The sequence below is a fragment of the Paroedura picta genome, chromosome 1 (assembly GCF_049243985.1).
Source record: "Paroedura picta isolate Pp20150507F chromosome 1, Ppicta_v3.0, whole genome shotgun sequence".
NCBI classification, from domain to species: Eukaryota; Metazoa; Chordata; class Lepidosauria; order Squamata; family Gekkonidae; genus Paroedura; species Paroedura picta.
Genome location: NC_135369.1, coordinates 12,667,135 through 12,693,871, shown reverse-complemented (window position 1 = coordinate 12,693,871; position 26,737 = coordinate 12,667,135). Strand labels below are relative to the sequence as shown.

General features: G+C 52.8%; 1 protein-coding gene across 2 annotated transcripts in view; it reads right to left on the bottom strand.

Annotated features, from left to right (window-relative positions):
* Window positions 1-2,951: 2,951 nt before the first annotated feature.
* Window positions 2,952-26,737, bottom strand: part of DCST1 (DC-STAMP domain containing 1) — a 30,135-nt gene continuing 6,349 nt past the window's right edge. Inside the window, exons 7-16 of one of the 2 annotated variants that reach the window (XM_077322056.1) lie at window positions 23,258-23,401; window positions 20,319-20,440; window positions 18,678-18,835; window positions 16,866-16,965; window positions 15,757-15,852; window positions 10,767-10,893; window positions 8,040-8,156; window positions 6,822-6,964; window positions 5,621-5,734; window positions 2,952-3,269 (exon numbers count right to left, since the gene is read on the bottom strand). In XM_077322056.1, coding sequence (XP_077178171.1) covers window positions 3,024-3,269; window positions 5,621-5,734; window positions 6,822-6,964; window positions 8,040-8,156; window positions 10,767-10,893; window positions 15,757-15,852; window positions 16,866-16,965; window positions 18,678-18,835; window positions 20,319-20,440; window positions 23,258-23,401 — 1,367 coding nt within the window. In that variant the 3' untranslated portion in view covers window positions 2,952-3,023. The remainder of the gene's footprint in view (window positions 3,270-5,620; window positions 5,735-6,821; window positions 6,965-8,039; window positions 8,157-10,766; window positions 10,894-15,756; window positions 15,853-16,865; window positions 16,966-18,677; window positions 18,836-20,318; window positions 20,441-23,257; window positions 23,402-26,737) is intronic. The other variant, XR_013228357.1, reaches the window with a different exon arrangement.

Below are 26,737 nucleotides of genomic sequence, written 5' to 3'. Positions count from 1 at the left end.
CCCTGTTGCTGGCCCTGCAGAGGGACTGGCTGGCCCCTGGGTGAGGCAGGAGGCTGGACTGGAGGGACCCTCCCTGGTCTGACCCAGCAGGGCTCTCCTGTGTCCTTATGAGGGGAAGGCCTCGGCCTCCCTGCCCTGTGGCTGGCCCTGCAGAGGGACTGGATGGCACCTGGGTGAGGCAGGAGGCTGGACTGGAGGGGCCCTCCCTGGTCTGACCCAGCAGGGCTCTCCTGTGTCCTTATGAGGGGAAGGCCTCGGCCTCCCTGCCCTGTGGCTGGCCCTGCAGAGGGACTGGCTGGCCCCTGGGTGAGGCAGGAGGCTGGACTGGAGGGACTCTCCCAGGTCTGACCCAGCAGGGCTCTCCTGTGTCCTTATGAGGGGAAGGCCTCGGCCTCCCTGCCCTGTTGCTGGCCCTGCAGAGGGACTGGCTGGCCCCTGGGTGAGGCAGGAGGCTGGACTGGAGGGACCCTCCCTGGTCTGACCCAGCAGGGCTCTCCTGTGTCCTTATGAGGGGAAGGCCTCGGCCTCCCTGCCCTGTGGCTGGCCCTGCAGAGGGACTGGATGGCACCTGGGTGAGGCAGGAGGCTGGACTGGAGGGGCCCTCCCTGGTCTGACCCAGCAGGGCTCTCCTGTGTCCTTATGAGGGGAAGGCCTCGGCCTCCCTGCCCTGTGGCTGGCCCTGCAGAGGGACTGGCTGGCCCCTGTGTGAGGCAGGAGGCTGGACTGGAGGGACCCTCCCTGGTCTGACCCAGCAGGGCTCTCCTGTGTCCTTATGAGGGGAAGGCCTCGACCTCCCTGCCCTGTTGCTGGCCCTGCAGAGGGACTGGCTGGCCCCTGGGTGAGGCAGGAGGCTGGACTGGAGGGACCCTCCCTGGTCTGACCCAGCAGGGCTCTCCTGTGTCCTTATGAGGGGAAGGCCTCGGCCTCCCTGCCCTGTTGCTGGCCCTGCAGAGGGACTGGCTGGCCCCTGGGTGAGGCAGGAGGCTGGACTGGAGGGACCCTCCCTGGTCTGACCCAGCAGGGCTCTCCTGTGTCCTTATGAGGGGAAGGCCTCGGCCTCCCTGCCCTGTTGCTGGCCCTGCAGAGGGACTGGCTAGCCCCTGGGTGAGGCAGGAGGCTGGACTGGAGGGACCCTCCCTGGTCTGACCCAGCAGGGCTCTCCTGTGTCCTTATGAGGGGAAGGCCTCGGCCTCCCTGCCCTGTTGCTGGCCCTGCAGAGGGACTGGCTGGCCCCTGGGTGAGGCAGGAGGCTGGACTGGAGGGACCCTCCCTGGTCTGACCCAGCAGGGCTCTCCTGTGTCCTTATGAGGGGAAGGCCTCGGCCTCCCTGCCCTGTGGCTGGCCCTGCAGAGGGACTGGCTGGCCCCTGGGTGAGGCAGGAGGCTGGACTGGAGGGACCCTCCCTGGTCTGACCCAGCAGGGCTCTCCTGTGTCCTTATGAGGGGAAGGCCTCGGCCTCCCTGCCCTGTAGCTGGCCCTGCAGAGGGACTGGCTGGCCCCTGGGTGAGACAGGAGGCTGGACTGGAGGGACCCTCCCTGGTCTGACCCAGTAGGGCTCTCCTGTGTCCTTATGAGGGGAAGGCCTCGGCCTCCCTGCCCTGTGGCTGGCCCTGCAGAGGGACTGGCTGGCCCCTGGGTGAGGCAGGAGGCTGGACTGGAGGGACCCTCCCTGGTCTGACCCAGTAGGGCTCTCCTGTGTCCTTATGAGGGGAAGGCCTCGGCCTCCCTGCCCTGTTGCTGGCCCTGCAGAGGGACTGGCTGGCCCCTGTGTGAGGCAGGAGGCTGGACTGGAGGGACTGCTGGTCTGATAAACAACAACCATCACACATGGTGGCCCAGCAGGGGGGTGGAGGGGAGGCATCACACCTTGGATTTCCTCACTGGAAAACTACAAGTTACCTCCCAAGCGGAGAGGAGATCACTGAAAAGGAGGATTTGGAACGCGTGGGGTAAGTGGCTGCAGAATTCAGATCTATTTCTGGGGAGGGGAAACTGTTGGAACTTTTGACATTTTCAGAATATGAAGAAAGCAGAAGCAGTGGTTGATGTACTGTGGAAATCGCCCATGTGGGGGAAGGAAAGCTGCAGCATCTGTTTTGTGGCCAGCTCTCCCTCCTGTGGCAGCCGCTGTATGGCACCCATTTTGTAGCTCAGCCCACCATGCTGTGTCCGACTTCCAAAGGCACAGGGAGGCCGCAAGTCTTTGCAATCACTTTCCCTTCCTCTCCCCACAACAGGCACCCTGTGAGGTAGGTGAGGCTGAGAGGCCTCGGAGAGAACTGTGACCAGGGTCACCCAGCTGGCTGGCTGTGGAGCGGGGATCAAGCCCAGTTCTCCAGATTAGAGGCTCCTGCCCTTAACCACCACACTAAGCTGGTGTAAACCACTTTGGGTCTCCATTAGGGTGAGTGCTCTGACAGTCCCTGGGATAAGGGGGTGGGGGAGGACTGCTTTTTAATTGTTTTACTGTCAATTATGCTATTAGCCACCACAATGAGCCTCTTGTGGTGCAGGGAGGTAAGGCAGCAGACATGCTGTCTGAAAGCTCTGCTGGGAGTTCGATCCCAGCAGCCGGCTCAAGGTTGACTCAGCCTTCCATCCTTCCGAGGTCGGTCAAATGAGTACCCAGCTTGCTGGGGGGGTAAACAGTAATGACTGGGGAAGGCACTGGCAAACCACCCCGTATTGAGTCTGCCATGAAAACGCTAGAGGGCGTCACCCCAAGGGTCAGACATGACTCGGTGCTTGCACAGGGGATACCTTTACCTTTTACCTATTAGCCACCACAAGCTAGCTGCCTAGGAGCAGTGGCCAAGAAGGAAGGGAGGGAGGGGGGGAGAGAAGCGGATGGACGGACGGATTGACTGACGGATGTAGAAATTTAAGTAAATAAAATTGATGCACAGAATGTGCCCCCTGCATTTCCCTCCCCCCACGGTGCAATTCAAGAGGACTAAAAGATCCGAAGGAGCCAAGCCAGGTATTTAATAACGGAGTGCCTGGTCGTCCCGCCCGGCCGCAGTTCATTGGGCATAGCCGGTGTCGCCCTCGCTGGTGCTGTCGTCGGAGACCACGTCATCCTGGCCGCAGGCAAAGCAGACCTCCCCCATGTCTTTCCAGCACAGCCGGCAGTAGACGGTGCCACAACGGGGACCCGCGCAAAGGACAGACTTGTCGGTTTCGGGCAAGCCGCAGAGAATGCAACGCCGGCGGAGAAAACGCTGCAGAAACGGGAACCAACGGCCCAGCCGGTCCATGAGGGGCTTTTCCTGCGGAGAAAGGAAGGGAGGGGGCCTCAGTGCCAGCCAGAGAGCGGCAGCTGAGGGGGAAGGGTGCCCATTCGCCAACGCTGACATCTGTCTTTACGTCCCTGCCCTATGAAATTTAGTGGTCTGTGTACATTGCCGGGAGATGGAAATAGGCGGCCATTCGAGGGAGGACTGGAGCCCGCCAGCCAACTCGGTCAGCCTGGATACAGCTCCAGTGAAGAGCCCCTCCCACCACCCTCCAGGGGAAGTATAGAACCATAGGGTTGGGAGGGGCCATAGAGGCCATCTGTTCCAACCCCCTGTTCCACCCCCCTGCAGGATCCTGCTCAAGGCAGGATCAGCCCAAAGCATCCTGGATAAGTACCTATCCAGCCATTGCTTGAAGACTGCCAGTGAGGGGGAGCTCACCACCTCCTTAGGCAGCCCATTCCACTGCTGAACTACTCTGACTGTGAAAAATTTTTTTCCTGATATCTAGCCTATATCGTTGTACTTGAAGTTTAAACCCATTACTGCGTGTCCCCTCCTCTGCAGCCAACGGGAACAGCATCCTGCCCTCCTCCAAGTGACAACCTTTCAAATACTTAAAGAGGGCTATCATGTCCCCTCTCAACCTCCTCTTCTCCAGGCTTCTCTTATGTTGTTATGTAAATGGAGACAGAGCAAGACTAAATGGAGGCAGTTTTACAGAATCATAGAATCACAGAATCAGAGTTGGGAGGGGCCATACAGGCCATCTAGTCCAACCCCCTGCTCAACGCAGGATCAGCCCTAAGCATCCTAAAGCATCCAAGAAAAGTGTGTCTCCAACCTTTGCTTGAAGACTACCAGTGAGGCGGAGCTCCCCACCTCCTTAGGCAGCCCAATTCCACTGCTGAACTACTCTGACCGTGAAATTCCCCCCCGATATCTTCTTCTTCAACAGGGTTCGTTCCCTGTTGCCTGCCTCTGTGCGGCAGCCCCGACTTCCTCAGCGGTCTTCCATCCAAATATTCACCGGGGCCGACCCTGCTTAGCTTCCAAGATCTATGGACATCAGGCTAGCCTGGGACGACTGGCTCAGGGCATGGCCATCAAGAGACCGATGGTGTGGTTTTTCCAGGCGAGAGACAAACAGGTGGTTTGCCAGGCTGTGGAGCAACCCTGAACTTCCTCGGTGGTCTTCCGTCGAAGGGCACACCCGAGCGGGGCTTAGCTTCCGAGAGCTAACAAGACCGGGCCAGCCCAGGTCAAGGCAGAAGCGCTTAATTCAGCAAAAGAGCAGATGCTTTGAAAGGGCCGGAAGAAGCCGGTCAGCCCTCTGGGGCAGCCGAGACCCTTTAAAGCGCTGGGCTTGTCTGGCAATTCAGTAAACTCTGTGGGAAGGGAGGGTCCGAGGCGGCTCTGCGGAGCCAACAGGAAGCCCTGCCCTGGGGTCCGTGCGCAAGGAGGCCGCAGGGGTGGGGAGCCAGAAGGCAGTAAACAAAAATGTGCAGGAAACCGGGGCGAGACTCCTTGCACAAATGCCACAGGGCTGCATGCTTTTCGTGGAGTACGATCGGCACACGAGAAGACCTGTGGGGAAGCTGCGTGGAGAGGGGCAGGGTTTCTCGCTGGGAGCGCTGGAGGAGAGCCACCTCCGCAGGCCCTGGAACTAGGCTAGCAGGGATCCTGACAGTGTTGCAGGACGCATGAACTCCTGAACGTGCTATCAGGGTACCTGCTGAATAGATTTTGTCCAGTTGTAGAAGTGTGATGCTGTAAATAAGCATCCTGCCCTCCTCCAAGTGACAACCTTTAAAATACTTAAAGAGGGCTATCATGTCCCCTCTCAACCTCCTTTTCTCCAGGCTGAACATTCCCAAGTCCTTCAACCTATCTTCATAGGGCTTGGTCCCTTGGCCCCAGATCATCCTCGTCGCTCTCCTCTGTCCCCTTTCAATTTTATCTACGTCCTTCTTGAAGTGAGGCCTCCAGAACTGCACACAGTACTCCAGGTGTGGTCTGACCAGTGCCGTATACAATGGGACTATGACATCTTGTGATTTTGATGTGATCCCACCGCCGGCGGTGGGATTTTGATGTGATCCCACCGCCTCCAGGCCCATCACTGGGCATTCTGGGGGGAGGAAGGTCAACATGTATGGTCATAACATCTGATCGATGTTTAAAATCTTTATTAAATTTATGAAAAAAATGGACTCCCAGCCATTCAGAAAACCCACCCAGGGCCATCGAAAAACCCCGGGGTTTCACAAAACCCTGGTGGAGAGAACCTGCTTTAGCTGCAGATGTCTGGGGAACTGAGCCCGGGACCTTCCACATGCCGAGCAGAGGCCGTGCCCCTGCGCCTCCTTGGAAGTGCGACTCACCAGTCTCTTGTGCCGCCGGGCTCTCTGGATTATGCGCTTCCGCTGCACGGTGATGAAGGCCACCCGCTGCCTCAGCATCTCGTTGTAGAGGAAGAGGACGCGCTTCTTCTCCCGCTGCAAAAATGAAAAGAGGGACCGGGTAGGAGAACGGAATGGACCACTGACCTTTGCCCAGAAAAGCTATTGCGGAGGGGAGCACAGCATCCTGGTCAGGTTGACCCTTTCCGTGGTCTTAGACTTGGGCGCCTCGGATGTCAGCATGATCCGGATCGTCAGATCTCAGTAGCTTAGGAAGAGCCCACCAAGGAATTCCAGGGTCGGTAGGCAGGGATGGGCAATGGTGAACGGCACCTATTTGGCTCTTCCCGTGAAAAAGACAACAGCCGGCTTTTTTGTACCCCGCTTTTCAAAACCCGAAGGAGTCTCAAGACGGCAGACGGGTCGCCTTCCCTTCCTCTCCCTGCAATAGACACCCTGTGAGGGAGGTGGAGCTGGGAGAGCTCTGAGAAAACGGGGGCTGGCCCACGGTCACCAACTGGGTGACTAAGGACTTGTGGTCTATACTCAAGGCGGCAGACGGATTGCCTTCCCTTCCTCTCCCCACAACAGACACCCCGCGAGGGAGGTGGGGCTGAGAGAGCTCTGAGAAAACTGGGATTGGCCCACAGTCAAGGTGACCTTGGGACAGTCACAGTTCTCACAGAAACCATGTTGGATCAGGCCCCTGGTCTATCCAGTCCAACCCTGTATGTCACACAGTGGCCAAAACACAGATGCCCTCAGGAAGTCCACCAGGCAGGACAGAACTTCAGAAGCTCTCCCACTGTGGTCCCCCAAGCCCCAAGAAGACAGAGCATCCCTGCCCCAGACAGAGGAACATGAGAGAAGCCATGTTGGATCAGCCCAATGGGCCATCCAGTCCAACACTCTTTGCCACACAGTGGCCAAAACCCAGGGGCCATCAGGAGGACCACCAATGGGGCCAGAACTCCAGATGCCCTCCCACTGTTGCCCCTCCAAGCACCGACATTACAGAGCATGCCTGCACCAGATGGAGTGTCCCCCCTATCCCTGGTGGTCAAGAGCCCCTGAAATAGACATTTCTGACCTAGAAGCAGAGGCTGACCCACTCCAGGGGTCCCCGCAGCAATCAGAGACGCCCTGATGGGGTCAGGGATCGGTTATAGGCCTGGCGCCTGACCTTGGGGAAATAGAAGGCAGCGATGACCCTCCGGAGGCGGTAGACGTACACCTGGACGATGCACAGCAGGAACAAGGCGGCCAGAGGGATGATACACGCCTGGTACTGAATCCTGGACATCCCTCGAGGTTCGGGCAAACACTCTGTGGGAGACCAATTGGAAGAAAGGGGTCCCAGCGTTCCAGTGGGAAATGAACGCAGCCAGGCTGTGACCGGGACCAGTCTAAGATTTTTGGTCCCCGAGGCCAACTAGGACCTTTCAGGGCTTCCAGCTTCCAGGTGGGTCCTTGGAGATCTCCCACAATCTGATCTGCAGGCAACAATTAGCCAGCTTGCCAGTCAGGGCTACACAGAAGCTAGAGCGAGTTAGAATCATGGAATCATAGAGTTGGAAGGGACCTCTCCCTTCTATGATTCTATGAGTTATAAGACAGAAGCCTGGCTCTCCCATGTCGAGCCACAGGAGCAAAGAGGGGTAGCAGGGAGAGAACAAGGCCCTCCTTTAGGATGCTTAAGGCTGATCCTGCGTTGAGCAGGGGGTTGGACTAGATGGCCTGTGTGGCCCCTTCCAACTCTATGATTCTATGATCCTGCGTTGAGCAGGGGGTTGGACTAGATGGCCTGTGTGGCCCCTTCCAACTCTAGGATTCTATGATCCTCCGTTGAGCAGGGGGTTGAACTAGATGTCCTGTGTGGCCCCTTCCAACTCTATGATTCTATGATCCTCCGTTGAGCAGGGGGTTGAACTAGATGTCCTGTGTGGCCCCTTCCAACTCTATGATTCTATGATTCTGTGATTCTATTCTTCTTCCTGGCCAGGAGTTGGTGGGCGTTGCCTCCCTGAAACAAGTAGGTGAGTCACTGAGGATATGCGCAGGCCTGCCTTGGGAACTGGTTGCGGGTCTCTCTCCTGCAACCACTTGTGTCTCTGTTGAGCGCACAACCAGGAAATGTTATCCCATGCAACATACGGCCCTGCAAGGTAGGCCTTTCCCCAAAGACACGCTGATGGCGTTCCAGCAAGGAGAAATCAGTTCCCCTGAGAAGATGGTTGTTCTGGAGTGCAGACTCTGTGGCTTTATAGCCCACTGAGGGCCTGCCCCTCTCCAAACCCCTTTCTCCCGAGGTTTCACCCCTAAAAGCTGCTGTTTCCTAACCCAGAGCTGGCAGCCTGATTTGGCGGGGTTCGTCCTGCAGGGAGCAGCCTCCTGAACTTACGCACGTTGGTGGTCTCCATCGCCATCTCCGAGGAGGTGTTCAAGGCCCCGATGGTGCTCCGGAGGAGGCGGGCCATCATCGTGTCCCCTCCAACCTTCACTTCCAGCTGGTGGCTGCCTGGAGAGAGGGCAGGGAGGTTGTCACAGGGAAGACCCCCAACCCCTAAATAAACTCTTCACATCGTACATGTGTTTCTACGGAATTATTCCAGAGGGCCTTTCCACACAGGTCATAGGGCTTTGCCCTGTACAAGATGGCTGACAAACATATTTGAAGAAATGACTAAGGACTTGTGGTCTGTACTGCTGCATACAGTAGGGATGCCAGCCTCCAGGTGGGACCTGGGGATCCCCTGGAATTACCTCTTCAGACTGCAGAGATCAGTTCTCCCCACTGTGGTCGCCCACTCAGCAAGCTCTATCCCCAAATCTTCAGGAGTTTCCCAACCTGGAGCTGGCCACTCGAGCATATAGATCAGGGGGGCCAAGCCGGTTCTTTGGATGTCCATGGTCTACAATTCCCATGAGCCCTTGTGGGGACACCTGGAGAACCACAGTCTGGTCACCCCTGGTATAGGTTATCCTAAGAAATATCCTAGAACACCATTGTTGCACCACTTAGTGTGTTGTGTGGCTACTTAGGCTCTGCTCCAATTCTTCCTGGGGGTTCCAGACTTCTAAAATCCTGATGCACCAGTAATGGAATGTCCCATGGTGGAGACCGTAGTGACCCACTCTGCGTGGTCCTTCTGGAATCTCTGGGAAACGTGGAGAACTACAAACAACATGAATGAAGACTGAGACCAGTTCTCCCTTGCTGTCCCCTATGCCTGGCACCTGCCCACAAACGCTGCCTGCTACCCTGCTCCTGGTGATAGGCTTGCCAACCTCCAGGGAGGGCCTGGAGATCACCCATAATTGCAGTTGATTTGGCTTCTCTTATGTTCTTATGTCAGGGGAAGGGATGCTCTGTATTCCTGGTGCTTGGGGGGGACCACAGTGGGAGGGCTTCTGGAGTTCTGGTCCTGCTGGCTGCCCTCCTGATGGCCCCTGGGTTTTGGCCACTGTGGGTCACAGAGTGTTTGACTGGAGGGGCCACTGGCCTGATCCAACATGGCTTCTCTTATGTTCTTGGTGCTTGGAGGGCCGTAGGGGGAGAGCTCCTGAGAGCTCCTGGAGTTCTGATCCCATTGGTGGACCTCCTGGTAGCCCCTGGGTTTTAGCCACTGTGTGACACAGAGTTCTTGGACTGGAGGGGACGTTGGCCTGATGCAACATTTCTCCTCTTATGTTCTCAAGAAGGAAGAATCGCACAGACCATAAATGCCCTCTTCTCCAATGTCGAGGCCCTTCAGGGGCTGCTCTGCAAACTCACATATTAATTTGCCAAGCCCTGCTTTCCCTCCAAGGGTTCTACAAGTCATGGTGCATCCAGCACATTCAAAAGGATATAATTTCTGGAGTCCCAAAGGCAGAGTCTGAAACGGGAAGGACCCGTTCGCTGGAACACGTTTTTACAAAACAGTGCCCCAAACCTCCCCAAGGTGAAAAACAAGGGTGGTGATTTAGGAGGTGATTTAGAATTGGATCGCCAACTCCAAGTTGGAAACCTCCTGGAGGTTCGGGGGCTGGGCCTGGGGAGGGCAGAATTTGGGGAGGGACCTCAGCAGGGAAGTGATGCAGGGATGCCAGCCTCCAGGTGTGACCTGGGGACCCCCGGAATTACTGCTCGTCCCCAGACAACAGAAGTCAGTTCCCCCGGAGAAGATGGGAGGATGGAATCTAGGGCATACTCCATGAAGGTCCCTGTACTCCCCAGGCTCCATCCCCCAAATCCCTAGGAGTTTCCTAATTTGGATCTTCTAGCAGCTCTCCCCAACCCCATTCCCTGTTGGTAGCCGGTGGGATCTGGGACACCCAGATTTAGGAGTCCTTGCACCCTAGTGTCCAACTTCCAAAATTGCCAGTTTCTCCAAGGCAGCCATCAGAAGAAGAAGAAGAGTTGGTTTTTATATTCTGCTATTCACTACCCGAATGAGTCTCAAAGCAGCTTACAATCGCCTCCTCTTCCTCTCCCCACAACAGGCACCCTGTGAGGGAGGTAAGGCCGAAAGAACTCTGATTGAAATGCTCTGTGAGAACAGCCCTAACAGGACTGTGACTAGCCCCAGGTCACCCAGCCGGGTGCATCCGAAGGAGTGGGGAATCAAACCCGCCTCTCCAGATTAGAAGCCCACACTCTCAACCGCAACACCAAGCAAGCTGGGGATCATTCTCGTAGAACATCCACCTGGCGCCTGGAAGAATGTTTGGACTTAACCCTAAACAGGAATGTCTGGGTTAAATCAGGCCCATGCAGCCAGATCACAGCAGCCGGATAGCAGCAGCAGCAGCAGCGTGTGGAACAGGGGTAGTCAAATTGCGGCCCTCCAGATGTCCATGGACTACAATTCCCAGGAGCCCCTGCCACCATTCGCTGGCAGGGGGCTCCTGGGAATTGTAGTCCATGGACATCTGGAGGGCCACAGTTTGATTACCCCTGGTGTGGAAGTTTCCTGTCATTCTGGAAAGGTTGAGCAACAGCCTGGAAAGTATTACCTGCCCACCTTCTTGACCTTTGGCTGCTCTTCAAGGGACAGAAGCTGTGCGGGATGGAGGCAGGGGGGGGAAACGGGCCTCCCTTCCGGGGCTGGGGAGAAGAGCATGGTGCCAGGGGTCGTGCACTCACTGCGGAAAGAGTACTCCAGAAAGGAATGGTGTCGGATGGCGCTGAAGATGTTGTACAGCAAGTAGTCGAGGCAGAAGGCCAGGAGCAGGAAGATCAGGGAGGGCAGGCAGCCCAGCAGCTCCGACATCTGGAAAGAGGGAAGGGGGTGAAGTGGTCAGAAACAGGGCAAACCCTGCGGGGGCTGTGAAAACGAGGAAGGTTGGGATGCAGGTGGTACAGAAGGGTAAGGGGATGCTGAGCTCGGAGTCACCAAGTACCCTGATGCAAATCATCTCTTCATAAATTTAGAAGAGGGGCTGGTGACCTGTCACCTGCAAAGAGATTTGCAATTGCCAACTTCCAGGTGGGGCCTGTAGGGATGCCAGCCTCCAGGGGGGACCTGGGGATTCCCTGGAATGACAGCTCCTCTCCAGCTGATAGAGGTCATTTCCCCTGGAGAAAGTGGCTGCTTTGGATTTCGGACTTCACAGCATTAGACTCCACTTGAGGTTCCCTCCTTGCTCCAAATCCTGCCACCTCCAGGCTGCACCCCCAAAGTCTCCAGGTATTTCCCAGCCCAAAGCTGGCAACTGTCGGCCTTGTCAGAATGACAGAAGATCTATGGAAGAGATCAGCTCCCATGGAGCCAAAAAAAGTTGAAGAGTTAAAGTGGTTTCGTGGTTAAGAGTGGCGGCTTCTAATCTGGTGATCTGTGGTTGATTCCCCGCTCCCCCAACTGCAGCCAGCTGGGTGAGCTTGGGCTAGTCACAGTCCTGATAGTGCTATTCTCACAGAGCAGTCCTGTCAGAGCTCTCTCAGCCTCCCCTCCCTCCCAGGGTGTCTGTTGTGGATAGAGGAAAGGGAAGGCGACTGGAAGCCGCTTTGAGATTGCCCAGAGAGTGAAAAGCGGAATATAAGGACTAACTCTTCTTCTTCTAAAGAAATCCCATCTGGCTTGCCACAGATTGACGCTTGATTAAACTGGGCCTAGGAGTACAGACACCCCCCACTCACACACCCTGGGTGCCCCGGGGGGATAGGGTTGCCAACTCCAGGAGATTTAGGGGTGGAGCCTGGAGAGAGACCTCAACAAGCTACGCTGCCCTCTGTGGGAATTACAACCAGCCTCCAGACTACAGTTCCCCAGAGAGCAGACTCTATGGCAGGACTGATCAAACTGTGGCTCTCCAGGTGTCCATTGACTACAATTCCCATGAGTCCCTGCCAGCTGGACATCTGGAGAGCCACAGTTTGGCCCCCCCTGCTCTCAGGCATGGATGGATGGCTACGCTCTTTCTCCTTCCCACGCTCCACTGTCCCCAGATTCTGCTCCCAAACCTCCAGGAATTTCTCAACCTGGAGCTGACGTCCACAGATGAGCCAGCCCATTCTTGCAGAAGGGCTGCTGCTTCCGGATAGGTTGGCCTTGGGGGACGTTGTTCCAAGCCAATAAAGGATGAGGAGGAAGACGGGAGAAGAATGAGTCCGTCAGCCCCTTTCTGCTACGATATCACACTCAAAGTGGAGATGTGATTTGTCAGCCAAACACTCTCTGAGTGCCCTTAGGCACCACATACAAGGGTGAAACAAGACTGGCCCGCCTCGCAGGACGGCTGTAGGTTCTGCTGTGACACAGTAAAGGCCTATAAAGCACTTCAAACAGCTCCAAATGCTAACGCTAGCAGTTATAAATTATATCTATTGCCATGCTTTTATGTTAGAGCCTGTTGTGGTGCAGAGTGGTAAGGCAGTAATATGCTGTCTGAAGCTATGAGGCTGGGAGTTCGATCTCAGCAGCCGGCTCAAGGTTGACTCAGCCTTCCATCGTTCCGAGGTCGGTAAAATGAGTACCCAGCTTGCTGGGGGGTAAACGGTAATGACTGGGGAAGGCACTGGCAAACCACCCCGTATTGAGTCTACCATGAAAACGCTGGAGGGCGTCACCCCAAGTGTCAGACATGACTCGGTGCTTGCACAGGGGATACCTTTACCTTTTTTAATGCTTTTATGTAAGAAGAGCAGGTGTGTTGCACCCCGCTATTTACTACTCAAAGGAATCTCAACAGTCTTCCCTTCCTCTCCCCACAACAGACAACCTGCAAGGCACATGGGGCTGAGAGAGTTCAGAGAGAACTGTCCCTGGCCCAGGGTCATGTGTCTCAAAGCGGCTTATGTTCGCCTTCCCTTCCTCTTCCCACAACAGACACCCTGTGAGCAGGGCCAGATTTTCCTATAGGCTAACTAGGCTTCAGCCTAGGGCCTCAAGATCAAGAGGGGCCTATATTCCACATTTTTTATAAAGGTTAGTACCAATCACAACGTGTTTCATTTAACATATTGATATATATCACAGTCATTATGTATTTTATTATCTCTCATGTTATTTACAAACTTAAAAATGGGAGGTGAAAGGGCCACATCTAAATCCGGCCCTGCCTGTGAGGTGGGCGGGGCTGAGAGAGCCCTGAGAGAACTGTTCTGTGAGAACAGCTCTGACTGCGACTAGCCCAAGGTCATCCAGCTGGCTGCATGTGGAAGAGGACTGGGGGCTCAAACCCAGCTCTCCGATTAGAGGCTGCCATTCTTACCCATGACACCAAAGCTACCACACCAGGGGTGTTGGATACTGTAGTGCTCATCTCACTTCCAAAGGAGCTGGGGAAAGTACACAAAAGGGCAAACCAATTAAGAAAAAGAGTCAGAGGGCTTTAATTTAAGTGTGAGGACCGCTTGAGGGTAGAAACAGGATATTGTTCCAATTAAAGTAAGAACAGCTGGAAGAAGGGAGGGAGGGGAAAGGCAAGTATTAGGGCCAATCGGATTGCTCTGCTTAGAGCCAATCAGAGGCAGCGGCTGGCTGCCTGAAAGGTATAAAAGTGCATGAGTTTGCCTGTTTCCCCCTGTTTGATAGTTGTAGTCTGTTGCTGGAGTTGCTAAATAAAAAGAGCTGTTCTGAAGAATTGGCGTCTGTGATCACTGAACCTGCAGACTTAATACCTGGGTTAAAAAATAGGATAAACCACGAGAGGCCAAAAATAACAATGAATACTGAAATGTTCTTCTTTCCAAAAAGAGGCAGCAGTGTGTGGGATCTGAGCTCAGATGTGGTCTCAGTGGAGCATAGTGCTATGGGGTCCATCCTCCAAAGCAGCCCTTTTCTCCAGGGGGACTGATCTCTGTAATTCTAGGGGATAACTAGGTCCCTCCTGGTTACCCTATTGGGGACTCCCTGCCACATGGTGCCAGGATGGCTGTTAGCTTATTCATTTTTGGGAAACGCAGCTTATAGATCTTCTACAAGCAGTAAGGGGTTTAAACTACAAGGACAACGATATAGGCTAGATATCAGGAAAATATTTTTCACAATCAGAGTAGTTCAGCAGTGGAATAGGCTGCCTAAGGAGGTGGTGAGCTCCCCCTCACTGGCAGTCTTCAAGCAAAGGTTGGATGCACACTTTTCTTCGATGCTTCAGGATGCTTTGGGCTGATCCTGCGTTGAGCAGGGGGTTGGACTAGATGGCCTGTGTGGCCCTTCCAACTCTATCATTCTGTGATTCTGTGATTCTCCATTGGTGGAGGACTTACAAGCTTTGTAGGCCCCCACCGAAGATCTCTCCCACAATTTTCTGCCTTGTTGTCATTATGATTCACTGTAGGTCAGATTTGTACATTATGGTTAACTTTGCCTTGGTTCCTGTCCCTTAACCTGGTTTTATAGTCTTTCTCATTGAAGCTTGTTGGGTTGAGTCATCTTGCACATCAGCACTGCAAGTTGAATGTAAAACTTGCCACTGTCTTTAGTCAGCAGAGCGCACAAATACGGTGGATTTTATGAGTTTATTCGACAGTTTTGGGTTGGTCCTCCTGGCACTGAGGAAAGCTACAAAAATGTGTCTTTTAAACCGGTTCACGATTTGGCTTAATATACTGATCCGAATTAAAGACAACTCTTCTCCTTCATCGTGGCCAGTCTGTCAGTTTCTCCGCGCATTTGCTTCACAACTACTGACCGGTCACTTTTTCTTCGTCACCTCTAGGTGGGGCCTGGAGACCCCCCAGAATCACAACATCATACAGCTTCCCGGGAGAAAATGGCTGCTTTGGTCTGTGGTACTATATCCTGCCAAGGGCCCTCCCCGCCCAGGACCAGGGCTGAATCTGCATGGAGCTTTTATTCCAATCCCACTTCAATTCAATCCCTGCCGTCTCCACTTGAATGCAATTTCCATTTTGATTTTGGCCGATTTAAATTTCCCCTCTGCAACAAGCATGATGGCTCTGGAGTGGCCCTACCTTTTCCCCGTGATATCCTGGAGTGGGTATAACCCTCGATGTTTGAAAAATCGGCATGAGTAAAGGTGCAGCTCTCTAACATGCTGCTGAACTAACATGCTGCCACGAGGCTCCAATGCGGTAGAAAAGCCCTGATTGGCCAGGGCATCAGTTCCAAGGCTTTCTAGTTCCCAGGCTGCAAGGCTTTTCTTAAAGGGGAAGCCCTAACTTCTCTCGGCAGAGATTTATTCCCCCTCCTCTGCTGTCTCCAATCCTCCCCCCCCCTTTCAAGAAAAGAAAGAGGCTCCTGTTGTGCTTGGCTCCCCCACCCTTCTGAACTTCCCTAATCTCCAGCAGAACACTTTCTATTTCAAGGGGGGGGATAGAGGAAGGGCTGAGTTCAAATTGATCTGAATATAACAGGATCCACAACGGCATAAACAAAGTAAGTGCAGAATCAGCCCAGGTCTGCCCCTATGGACACCCCCCCCCCCCCGAATATCCCCAGAGACTGGCAACCCTGCATTGGGCTGGCTTCGCTGGAAAGGGAGCACAAGATTTGGTAGGTAAATTGAATTAATGTCTAGGCGGCCTCTCACTGCCTAGGAGATGGGGTTTGGGTAAAGGTAACCTGCTCCTGAAATTACCCCCCTAGACATGCTGATGAAAGGCCTTGTTGCCCTCTCCCAGCTTCCCCACCAGCTTCGTAGGTCTCTGCCCACACGGCTCATGCATTCACCAGGTTCTTGGTCTCCGCTGGCTGGAACGTGAGGTGGTACGGATCGATGTAGCCAGGAAGCTCAGCACGGCGCAAAGGAAGGAGAGTCCGTTTCTTCTGGAAAATTCCAGGAAAAACACAGTAAAGGGAGGAGAGAGAGAGAGAGCGATTGATGGGAATGACCAAGAGGTTTGCCGCCTTCTAGGTGGTAGCTAGAGATCACCTGGAATCACAGCTAATCCCCACGTGGTAGAGAGACGTTCCTTGGGAGGAAAAGGCTACTTTGGAGACCAGACTCTGTGGAATTATACCTCAATGCAATCCCTCTCCTCTCTAAAATCCGCCCTCCCCGAGCTCCACCCCCAGAATCTCCAGGAAAGCCTTAACCTAGAGTTGGCAACCACAGAAACGTTATAACTTGGATTCCAGCTGTCCCCTGGCTCTTCAGACCTTCAGTCAGTTTCACCTGCCTCTGCTCTATGACTTTTGATGATCAGCTCTCTCTAAAATTCATTGTCTCTAACTGGATTTTCCACCTGCATGCTTCATGTATAAATCTATGATGTGGCCGTTTTTGGAATACTGTCCACAGGTGGCCAAAACGTGGCTCTCCAGATGCCCATGGACTACAAGTCCCACCAGCCCCTGCCACCAGGTCATGCTGGCAGAGGCTCATGGGAATGGTAGTCCATGAATGTCTGGAGAGCCACATTTTGGCCACCCCTGTACCATTCTGGTCACCTCCCCTCCAGTCTATCCAATGGAGAGTCCATCCCACTGAATAGAATAGAGCGGATGGGGGCACCCTCTTTCGGAACCCCTGGACGTGGACCCCATGGCCCAATCATTGTGAAATTCGGAGGGGAGTCAGGAAAGAGCCCCCTGGAGCTACCCTGAAAGTTTGGAGGCTGTAACTGGAACCCCCATTCCCTAGGCCCCGGGAAAGTTGGGAACACCGGAATTCCCATTTAAAGTCAACGGGGCCATTGATTTTAATGGGCGCTGAAGCTGAATCAGTCCAAATCGGGCTCCTGGTGCCCAGTCCTAAACATCTGTTGACCCAGGGCATCTACAACTACCACACTCTCAGTCTTGGCAGTGCCCGACCTGCTGTCCTGGACTGCTCTCACCTGCTTCCGACGCCGGGCATCAATCTGCCGAAAATAGCGGGTGATGTAAATGTTGTCGAAGCGGATATCTTGGTTGTAACTATTTGTGTAGGATTGTGCCCTTGGAAAGAGATTTGGGGGGGGGGAGTCATTCCAGCCCGTCCGAATCCCCCCTCCTGATCCCCTCACTCTTACCCCACTGATTTCTTGCTAAGGCATGGCATCCTAAGACGCAGGTTGCATTTAAAAACAAAAAGGCAAGGTTCTAGCCCTCATGGCTTGGGAATTTGATCCTGCTGGCGATTGTTGCTAAAGTCCTCAAGGCCACTGAGCAAGGCTTCTGCAAATAAAAGTACTTGGAGGCAACATCAGGGATAGGCCTCAGCCTCTCTGCCCTGTTGTTAGCCCTCCAGAGAACCTGGCTGGCCACTGTGTGAAGCAGGGCCATTGATGGATCTAAAAGATTATGCCATCTAACAAGAACAGTCAGGTCTGACTATTTTAAGGATCTTCTAAGCAACCAGAAAGAGCCTCTTGTGACGCAGAGTGGTAAGGCAGTGACATGCAGTCTGAAGCTCTGCCCATGAGGCTGGGAGTTCGATCCCAGCAGCCGGCTCAAGGTCCACTCAGCCTTCCATCCTTCCCAGGTCGGTAAAATGAGTACCCAGCTTGCTGGGGGGTAAACGGTAATGACTGGGGAAGGCACTGGCAAACCACCCCGTATTGAGTCGGCCAAGAAAACGCTGGAGGGCGTCACCCCAAGGGTCAGACATGACCCGGTGCTTGCACAGGGGATACCTTTACCTTTACCTTTAAGCAACCAGAAGGTGGAGTAAAATCTCTGGGTGATGGAACAAAAACAAAATGGAGCGTAACTATTTTCTGCCAGGTTTGATGAGGGCTTTTGCTCTTAGCTCCACCCCTTTTCTCATAGGCTCCACCTCTGAACTACTATGCTCTGCCCCTGACCCGCCTGAGACTAATCACTTCTGATAGATTCCGCCCCCAACTTGACTGACACTCTTCCCTTCCATTAAGCTCTCCCCCTGATTGTCCTTTCTGCTAGGTTCCGCCCCAACTTGACTGACACTCTTCCCTTCCATTAGGCTCCAACCCCATTCGCTGGGTTCCACCCATTATGTTTGGTCCCTCTCCAAGGTTCCTCCCTCTGGATTCTTGGGAGATTTGGCCACCTTAGACTGGGTGTCCAGGAGCTCTCAGCCCTTGAGAGCATGTGAGCTGGAGAGGTCATGGGCTGAACCAGCAGAGTTGTCCATCTTCATGTAGGGTTGCCAATTGCTAGATAGTGACTGGAGATCTCCCACTATTACAATTGATCGCCAGGTGACAGAGATCAGCTCACCTGGAGAAAATGACTGCATGCGAAGGTGGACTCTAAGGCAGTACACGCCACTGAAATCCTTTCCCTCCCTGAACTCTGCCTTTCTCAGACTCTCTTCCCCCAAATCTCCATGTGTTTCCCAAACTGGGACTGGCAACCCGATCAGCAGGTGGTGGCTGGAGATATCCTGAAATTATAACTGACTTTCAATCTACCTAAGTCCCTCCCCTCCCTAAACCCCACCCTCTTCATGCTCCGCCCCTCAAATCTCCAGGAATTTCCCAAACTGGAGGTGGCAGCCTGAATACCTGGCCATGCAAGCACATACTGTGCCACACTGCTGACGCCTTCCCCGTTCAGGCCCTGCTATTAGCTCCACCCCTTTTCTAGAAGGCTCCACCCCTTGAGCTACTAATTTCTGCCCCTGACCCACCTGAGACTACTCCCTTCTGATAGACCCCGCCCCAACTCGACTGACGCCCTTCCCTTACGAGGCAAAAATGACGATGAAGGTGCAGGAGAGCAAGACGCGGAGCACGGACATGGAGGTGCTGATCCGGCCGCCATGCAAGGCCACCTGTTCGTTGACCTCATCCACCAGGTGTTCGTGGGAGATGTTGGCGCCCACAATCATCGCTTGTTGTTCTTCCTGTGGGCAGGGGGAGGCCGAATCAGACAAACACAGAGCTGGAAGAGACCACTATGCACCCCCCTGCCAAGAAGTGTACGAACAAGCGAACAAAATCTGCTCAAGATCCCCCCCTCCCCATATGTCAAATTGGCCTCAACCAGGGAAAGAGTTTCTCCAGCCCTGGCGGAACACTCTCCCGAGTGAGATCACGGCCCTGTGGGACTTCAAGCAGTTCCGCAGAGCCTGCGAGAGCTGTTCCGCCAGGCCTTACCTAAAGGATAAACATCCGTATGCCATTCCATAGTGAGCACAAAACACTTTAACTCCCGGTCTGTGCTACCGGAGGGAAGGCAGTGAGCGTTCTGATTTTTTAAACTATTAAATCTGTTTTTAAATGTTTAATATGTTTTAATCATTGTTTTTATCTCGTGAAATATCGAAAGCCGCCTAGAGACCCTCGGGGAAGGACGTTGTATAAATTTGCAAATACACATCTGGATCGGCCCCCTCCGGCAGAGATCTCCCCTGGATATGCCAACGACAAGACGCTATGGGAGGTGGAATATTAGGGAATTGTTTTAAATTGTTTTTCCCCTAATTCATTATTGTGGTTGCAAAATTGTTTTATTTGGTCATTCCTTTAATGTTGCCATCCGCTCCGATCCAGCTTGCCAGGAGGGGCAGCATATTCCAATAATATATAAAAATAAATAAATATAATAAAAGATAAATAAATAATAAATAAAATACAAAGTCCAGCCTCCTCACCAGTCTTTCTCAACTTTTCTTTTACTGTTGAGAACCCCCTGAAACATTCTTCAGGCTTTGATAAACTCCAGAATTGGAGTGATCATTAAGAATATGGTTGGGAACCAGAGCTATGGACACGCCCCCCAAGGAACCCTCCCCTTCCCACCCCCACCAGGCCCATCACTGGCCATTTTGGGGCATCCTAGTCGCCCTTCTCCTCCCCTTCAAGGATCACTGCCTGGTCGTGGCGAAGGAAGGCCGAGCATTAAATAACTGAGGCTTTTGAACTCTGGTGCTGGAGAAGACTCTTGCGGGTCCCTTGGACTGCAAGGCGAACAAACCGGTCAGTCCTAGAGGAGATCAGCCCTGACTGCTCCTTAGAAGGCCAGATCCTGAAGATGAAACTCAAATACTTTGGCCACCTCATGAGAAGGAAGGACTCCCTGGAGAAGAGCCTAATGCTGGGAGCGATCGAGGGCAAAAGAAGAAGGGGACGACAGAGAATGAGGTGGATGGATGAGTCCGTGAAGCAGTCGGTGCAAACTTAAATGGACTCCGGGGAAGGGTAGAGGACAGGAAGGCCTGGAGGATCATTGTCCATGGGGTCGCGATGGGTCGGACACGACTTCTCACCTAACAACAAAGTCGCCCTTCTCAGCCGTCCCAGTCTCCCTTCTCTGAAGGAAGAGTTCTGTTCCTCAGCACTGGTACCCCAGTTTGGCCACTGGGCCGGCAAAGGACCCCCACGCACCTTGATCACCAAATCGGCAGAGAAGTCTTGGTTCAAGTTGTCGACGGAGCCGTTGACGCGGTCGTAGGTCTGGCCGAAGTTCCCATCCACAGGAATCTTGTCTTGGCACCAAGCGTTCATAACTGGCAAAGAGAAGGATGGCGGGGGAGGAGCAGGATTTCTCAACAAGGGTTTTGCGAAGGATTTTCCAAATGGGTTGGAGTTAATTATTTTTTAAATATATATTTTTAAATGTGTTAAACATTTATCACGTGATATGACCATAGATGTTCATGTCGAGCCACTCCCCCCCCAAGATGGCCAATGATGGGCCTGGAGGGGTGGGGAGGGGCGGGGCCTCTGGGTGGGCGTGTCCACAGCTTTGCTTCCCTATCGTATTCTGCTTGATCATGCCACTTCTGGGGTTTCTCGAAGTCTGAAGGACGTTTCAGGGGGTTCTCAGCGGTAAAAAAGTTGGCAAAGGATGGTCTGGAGACGAGCTGTAATTCTGGGAGATCTCCAGGCCTCACCTAAAGGTTGGCTACCCCATACCGCCTAGCAGGGATGCCAGCCTCCAAGTGGGACTTGAGGTTCCCCCCCCAAATGACAACCAGACTACAGAGATCAGTTCCGTATAAGAGTTGATTAACAACCTTCAACTGGAAGATCTAGTAGCCGAATTCTTGGCGGCGGTGATACAAAAGGATAATCATCTAAGCAAGAAATGGGCATTTATAGTTGGTGTGAATTACTGATTACTGAGCATTCGATGGAGGAATATATAATTGGTTATCATTTTTAATTAATTAATACATCCTAATTCTGTCAGGTGGATCAGTAACTGGTTGACAAATCGCACCCAGAGGGTACTTGTTAATGGTTCAGCATCTTCTTGGAAAAGAGTGACAAGTGGATTACCCCAAGGATCTGTCCTGGGGCCTGTGTTGTTCAACATATTTATAAATTATTTGGATGAGGGATTAGAAGGGATACTTATTAAATTTGCAGACGATACTAAACTGGAAGGGGTAGCAAACACAACTGAAGACAGCAACAGAATACAGGATGATCTTGATAGGCTCGAGAAGTGGGCTAAACTGAATAAAATGAAGTTCAATAGGGACAAATGTAAAGTTCTGCATTTAGGTAGGAAAAACCAAATGCACCAATATAAGATGGGGGAGACTTGTCTTGGCAGTAGCATGTGCGAAAAGGATTTAGGAGTCTTAGTAGACCATACATTGAACATGAGTCAGCATTGTGACTCAGTGGCTAAAAAGGCAAATGGGATTTTGGGCTGTATCAAACGGAGTATTGTGTCCAGATCACGGGAGGTGATGCTACCGCTGGTTTAGCCTCACTTGGAGTCCTGTGTTCAGTTTTGGGCACCCCAGTTGAAGAGGGATGTAGACAAACTGGAGCGTGTCCAGAGGAGGGCAACAAAGATGGTGAGGGGTTTGGAGACCAAGACGTATGAAGAAAGGTTGGGGGAGCTTGGTCTGTTTAGCCTAGAGAGGAGGCGACTGAGAGGGGATCTGATAACCATCTTCAAGTATTTAAAAGGGTGCCATGTAGAGGATGGAGCAGAGTTGTTCTCTCTTGCCCCAGAGGGACAGACCAGAATGAATGAGATGAAATTAATTCAAAAGAAATTTCATCTAAACATCCGGAAGAAGTTCTTGACAGAGCGGTTTCTCAGTGGAACAGGCTTCCTGTTCTTTGGAAATTTTTAAACAGAGGCTGGAGAGCCATCTGATGGAGAGGCTGATTCTATGAAGCCTCAAGGGGGTGGCAGGCTACAGTGGATGAGCAAGAGGTTTGGGAGTGTCCTGCATAGTGCAGAGAGTTGGACTAGATGACCCAGGAGGTCCCTTCCAACTCTATTACTCTATGATTTATAATTCTATGATAATTTTACTTCAGCTATTTGTTTTCTCTTAAAACTATGTGATCATTATGAACTATTAATGAACAACTACTTATTTTCATATAGAAGTTTTTTATATGCCATTAAAGGTTTTTTGAATTTGATTTGAGATCAGTTCCCCTGGAGGAAACGGATGTTTTAGAGGGCGGATTCTGTGGCATCGCACCCCAAGGAGGTCCCTCTCCTCCACAGGCTCCACTCCTAAATTTCCTGGGGTTTCCCAACCCAGATCTGGCAACCCTACTCTCCCGATCCTCCACCGGTAGCTAGGAGGAGCCTGCTAACCAGACCCCCCTTGCCATTTCCCTGAGATGAAATAGCTGCAGCTGGACTTCTGATTGCATCCAGACAGAAGCAACGAGAACTACCGGGCTTGGATTTACATCTGAATTTAGGCAGATTGTGGGTGGGTGGGCAGGAAGGGATGTGCCAGGGTTTGTCTCTTGTAGCCCTTCCTTGCATACTCAGGGAATTGCTAATTGCCACTGTGGGATGGTAGCTGAATTCCCTCCAGGCCAGGCTGGATTCTGGAGATTTTTGGTGGAGGGATCACTTGGGCATGAAATTGGGGTCACTGTGGGTGGGCAGGTAGTTCTGAGTTTCTACGCTGTGCAGGGGGTTGGACTAGATGACCCTGGAGGCCCCTTCCAACTCTGTGATTCTATTTGAGACTTGGCTGTAATGGGGGAGCTAGCCAACCTAGTAAACAGAAGACCTCCAGAAGAATTCCATGATTGCTGGGACTTCTTCTTAGAATTTACGGACAAACGATCCGACTATGTCATCTTATTTCTGTTCTACAAATTTTAAAAAAAGGAACAGCCCTGGAAGCTGGGGGGCAGGGGGGGGGAGTTACTAGCCCCATTTGGGAGCTGCACGTATCCCAAGAAACTTGCTGCCAGACCAGAGGCATCCCCTGCCTTGGTGACCTACAAAGCTATTCCCTCCCCCACCCCTTTGCTAAGCAACGAACAATGCCAGCCGCATACAACGACCCTGCGGGAAGAACGGCGGCTTCTTGGCAGCGACTCACTCTTGGCGAGGTGGCAGAGGAAGCTGAACTTCATGGGGATGCAGAGCAGGTGGCTGATGACGGGCACGGCGATCGTGTTCAGGCAGGACGTGTACTTGGCCGCGAACCAGGCCTTGCAGCGCTTGATAGACTGGTCTATGATGTCTGGAGGAGAGAGGCTTTTAGGAAACGGCGAGTCCGGCGCCTGGGAAGAGGGAATAGCCTGCTGGCCTGGCCTAAAGGGGGCCCGCCCAGAGCTTGCTTATGGGCTTGGCAGGGTTCTTAATTAAGGGCAGAAGAGAAGCCATGCTGGATTAAGTCAATGGCTGATCCAGTCCAACACTCTGTGTCACACAGTGGCCGAAGCCCAGGGGCCATCAGGAGGTCCGCCAGCAGGGCCAGAGCTCCAGAAGCCCTCCCACTGAGCCCCGCCCCCAAACACCAAGAAGAAAGAGCATCATAGACCCAGTCACAGGAACATAACAGAAGCTGTGTTGCATCAGGCCACAGTGGACCAAATGCAGAGGACAGAACTCCAGAAGGCCTCTCCCTGAGAAGCAAGAACACAGAGCATCACTGCTCCAGAGAGATTATTCCATCTATACCAGGGGTAGTCAAACTGCGGCCCTCCAGATGTCCGTGGACTACAATTCCCAGGAGCCCCTGCCAGCGAATGCTGGCAGGGGCTCCTGGGAATTGTAGTCCACGGACATCTGGAGGGCCGCAGTTTGACTACCCCTGATCTATACCTTGTGGAAGCCTCGTTTGAGTTCCGATAGGGCCTTGATTTTGTCAGGGAGCTCGTTTCACCACGTTGGGGCCGCCGATGAGAAGGCCCTGCCTCTGGTCAAGGCCAGGTGGATTATTTTTGTGGCCAAGAATCACCAGACTGTTGTAGTCAGTAGAGTGAGTCGCTTTTTGGGGAGAATAGGTGAGCAGATGGTCCTTGAGATACACAGGACCATGACTGTGTATGGCCTTGAAGGTAAGTACCAACACCTTAAACTTGATCGGGTATTCAGTTGAAGAAGAAGAAAAGTTGGTTCTTATATGCCGCTTGGTTGGTTCTTATATCCCGAAGGAGTCTCAAAGCGGCTTACAGTTGCCTTCCCTTTCCTCTCCCCACAACAGCCCCACTGTGAGGGAGGGGAGGCTGAGAGAGCCCTGAGATTCCTGTTTGGTCAGAACAGCTTTATCAGTGCTGTGGGGAGCCCAAGGTCACCCAGCTGGCTGCATGTGGGGGAGCGCAGATTCAAACCCGGCTCGCCAGATTAGAAGTCTGCACTCCTAACCACTACACCAAGCTGGTAGCCAGTGTAGCTGCTGGAGGGTTGGGGCGATATGGGCACTCCATGGTTTTAGGGTGAGAACATGGGCAGCTGCATTTTGTGCTTATTGTAGTTTCCGGGGCAGGGATTAGGGTACGCCCAAGAGTGGTTTAAGCATTTGTAGGGCCCGGAACACCAAAAAACAGTTTCAGGATTCACGGGGCCTTAGCAGAGTACAATTACAGCAGGAGCAGCCAGACTGGGGGTAGAGGACCCCTGCAGTGGAAAGGGGTGTCACTCCGAATGTCCTTAAAGAGGGAGGTGGGAAGCTACGGCCCTGATCCTTGCGGGGGGGAGGCACAGTATGGGGGCCCCTGAAATGCAGGGCCCGTAGCATATACTACGTGGATAAACTGGTTTTGGGTAGCCCCCCTTTGCTCCCCAAAAGGGAACCCCTCCTCTAAGAGTCTCTGCCTCGAATTTGCAGAGAGTGGCGGGTTAGAGGTCCAACAAATAAATAAGTAAATAAATAAATCAGAGCCACCCAGGCAGGCTCTTTGGAAGAAGCCAGATGGCTCAGGGGGGAAGTGAAAGTCCAACTGCCCCCCCTCCCCCATGAATGCACTGATCGAAATTCTTCTTAAGGGCAACCAAGGACAAGGTTGTTTGGTTGCCATGGTCGGCGGGCAGGCAAGATAAAAACCCTGGATCAAAACTGTATTTGGAGTGAGACAGAGAAACCACAGAGAGAGAGAGACAAAGAGAGATCTCAGAGAGGTAGGAAAGATCTTAACAGAGAAGGGTGTGGCTTAAACTCTCTTTAATGTTCATGTTACCATTTCCCCAATAGTCGGGTAATTTGGGAGGTGTTTTTGGCCATCAAATCACAGCTGATTTATGGTGACCCAGTTATGTTTTCAAGGCAAGAGACGTCCAGGGATGGTTTTCCGGTGCCTGCCTCTGTGTCGTGACCCCGGTATTCTCTGGCCGTCTCCTGTCCTAACACTAGCCAGGGCTGATCCTGCCTAGCTTCTGAGATCAATGCACTTTCAAAGCACTCTAGAAGCAAATGTTCCTGTTCCACACAGAAAAATCCAACGGTAAAAGCACATCAGAAGTGAATTATCTCACATGTGCGGAATGGGCACTGGCTAGTCAGTGCTGTCCAGGGCCCTTTGTATACACAAAGGATAATGCACTTTGAATGTGCTTTGGCAGCTGGATTTTCCTGTGCAGAACAGGAAAGTCTAATTCTAAAGTGCATTTAAAGTGCATTATTTATTGTGTGCAGAATAGGCCCTGGTCAGGGCTTCTGTCTGTCGGTCCCATATATGTTCACATTTTATGGCCTCCTACAGATGTTCATTGCTGGTTTCCTTCCTAGCTTGCCTTGTTGCCTTCAGCCGAAGCTACTCAACGTGGTGTCCGTGGGCACCGTGGTCCCTGCTGATACCTTTACTAAGCAACTAGGAAGGGTTTTAAGGGTATCCGGTTGAGACTTTTACCACTGGAGAGTGGAGCTGCTTTGCAAATTGTAGACAAAGTTGCTTCAGCAGCTGCTGCCAACCATCACAAGGATCTTCACTGTGACCGTTTCTGCATCTAGTATTCACACCCAGATAGGATCAAACATTCCCCCCATGGGAAAGTGTTTTCCCGCATTTCTAGAAAGGGTGGGGGAACTTACTCCTGTGTCTGTAAAGCCCAGGTTCGATCTCGGGGCCCTGTCGCAGTCAATTCTTCTGTTCTATGTGTTACCTTGGCAAGGTGATCCACCTGTATGTCTTTCATTCAATAAACTAACTGTGGGTTAAATGCCCAAGTCGTGGTATTGGCCGCGTTGGAGATTGAGAAAAGATTCCACAGCAGCCCCCGCATAAGGAACGTGACGGTCAGCCAATGTGCAGCTAGATCCCTACTGCAGGATCCAGTCAGTTTCGACCTAAACTGACCTATCGTGCAACTGGCAGGAAGATCCTTTTCTGGCAGGAAGATCCTTTTCTTTGTGCATCAAATATTGGGGTTTGGGTGGATGTTCTTTGGTTCAATTCTGCTGTCTTCCCGTACTATGCTGAAGTCCTAATAAAGAGCTGAAATCACTTCCATTGTCCGAGTTCTTCCGAACCCACGGATTTAACAGTCAGTACTCTTGTGGCGCAGAGCGGTAAGGCAGCAGACATGCAGTCTGAAGCTCTGCCCATGAGGCTGGGAGTTCAATTCCAGCAGCCGGCTC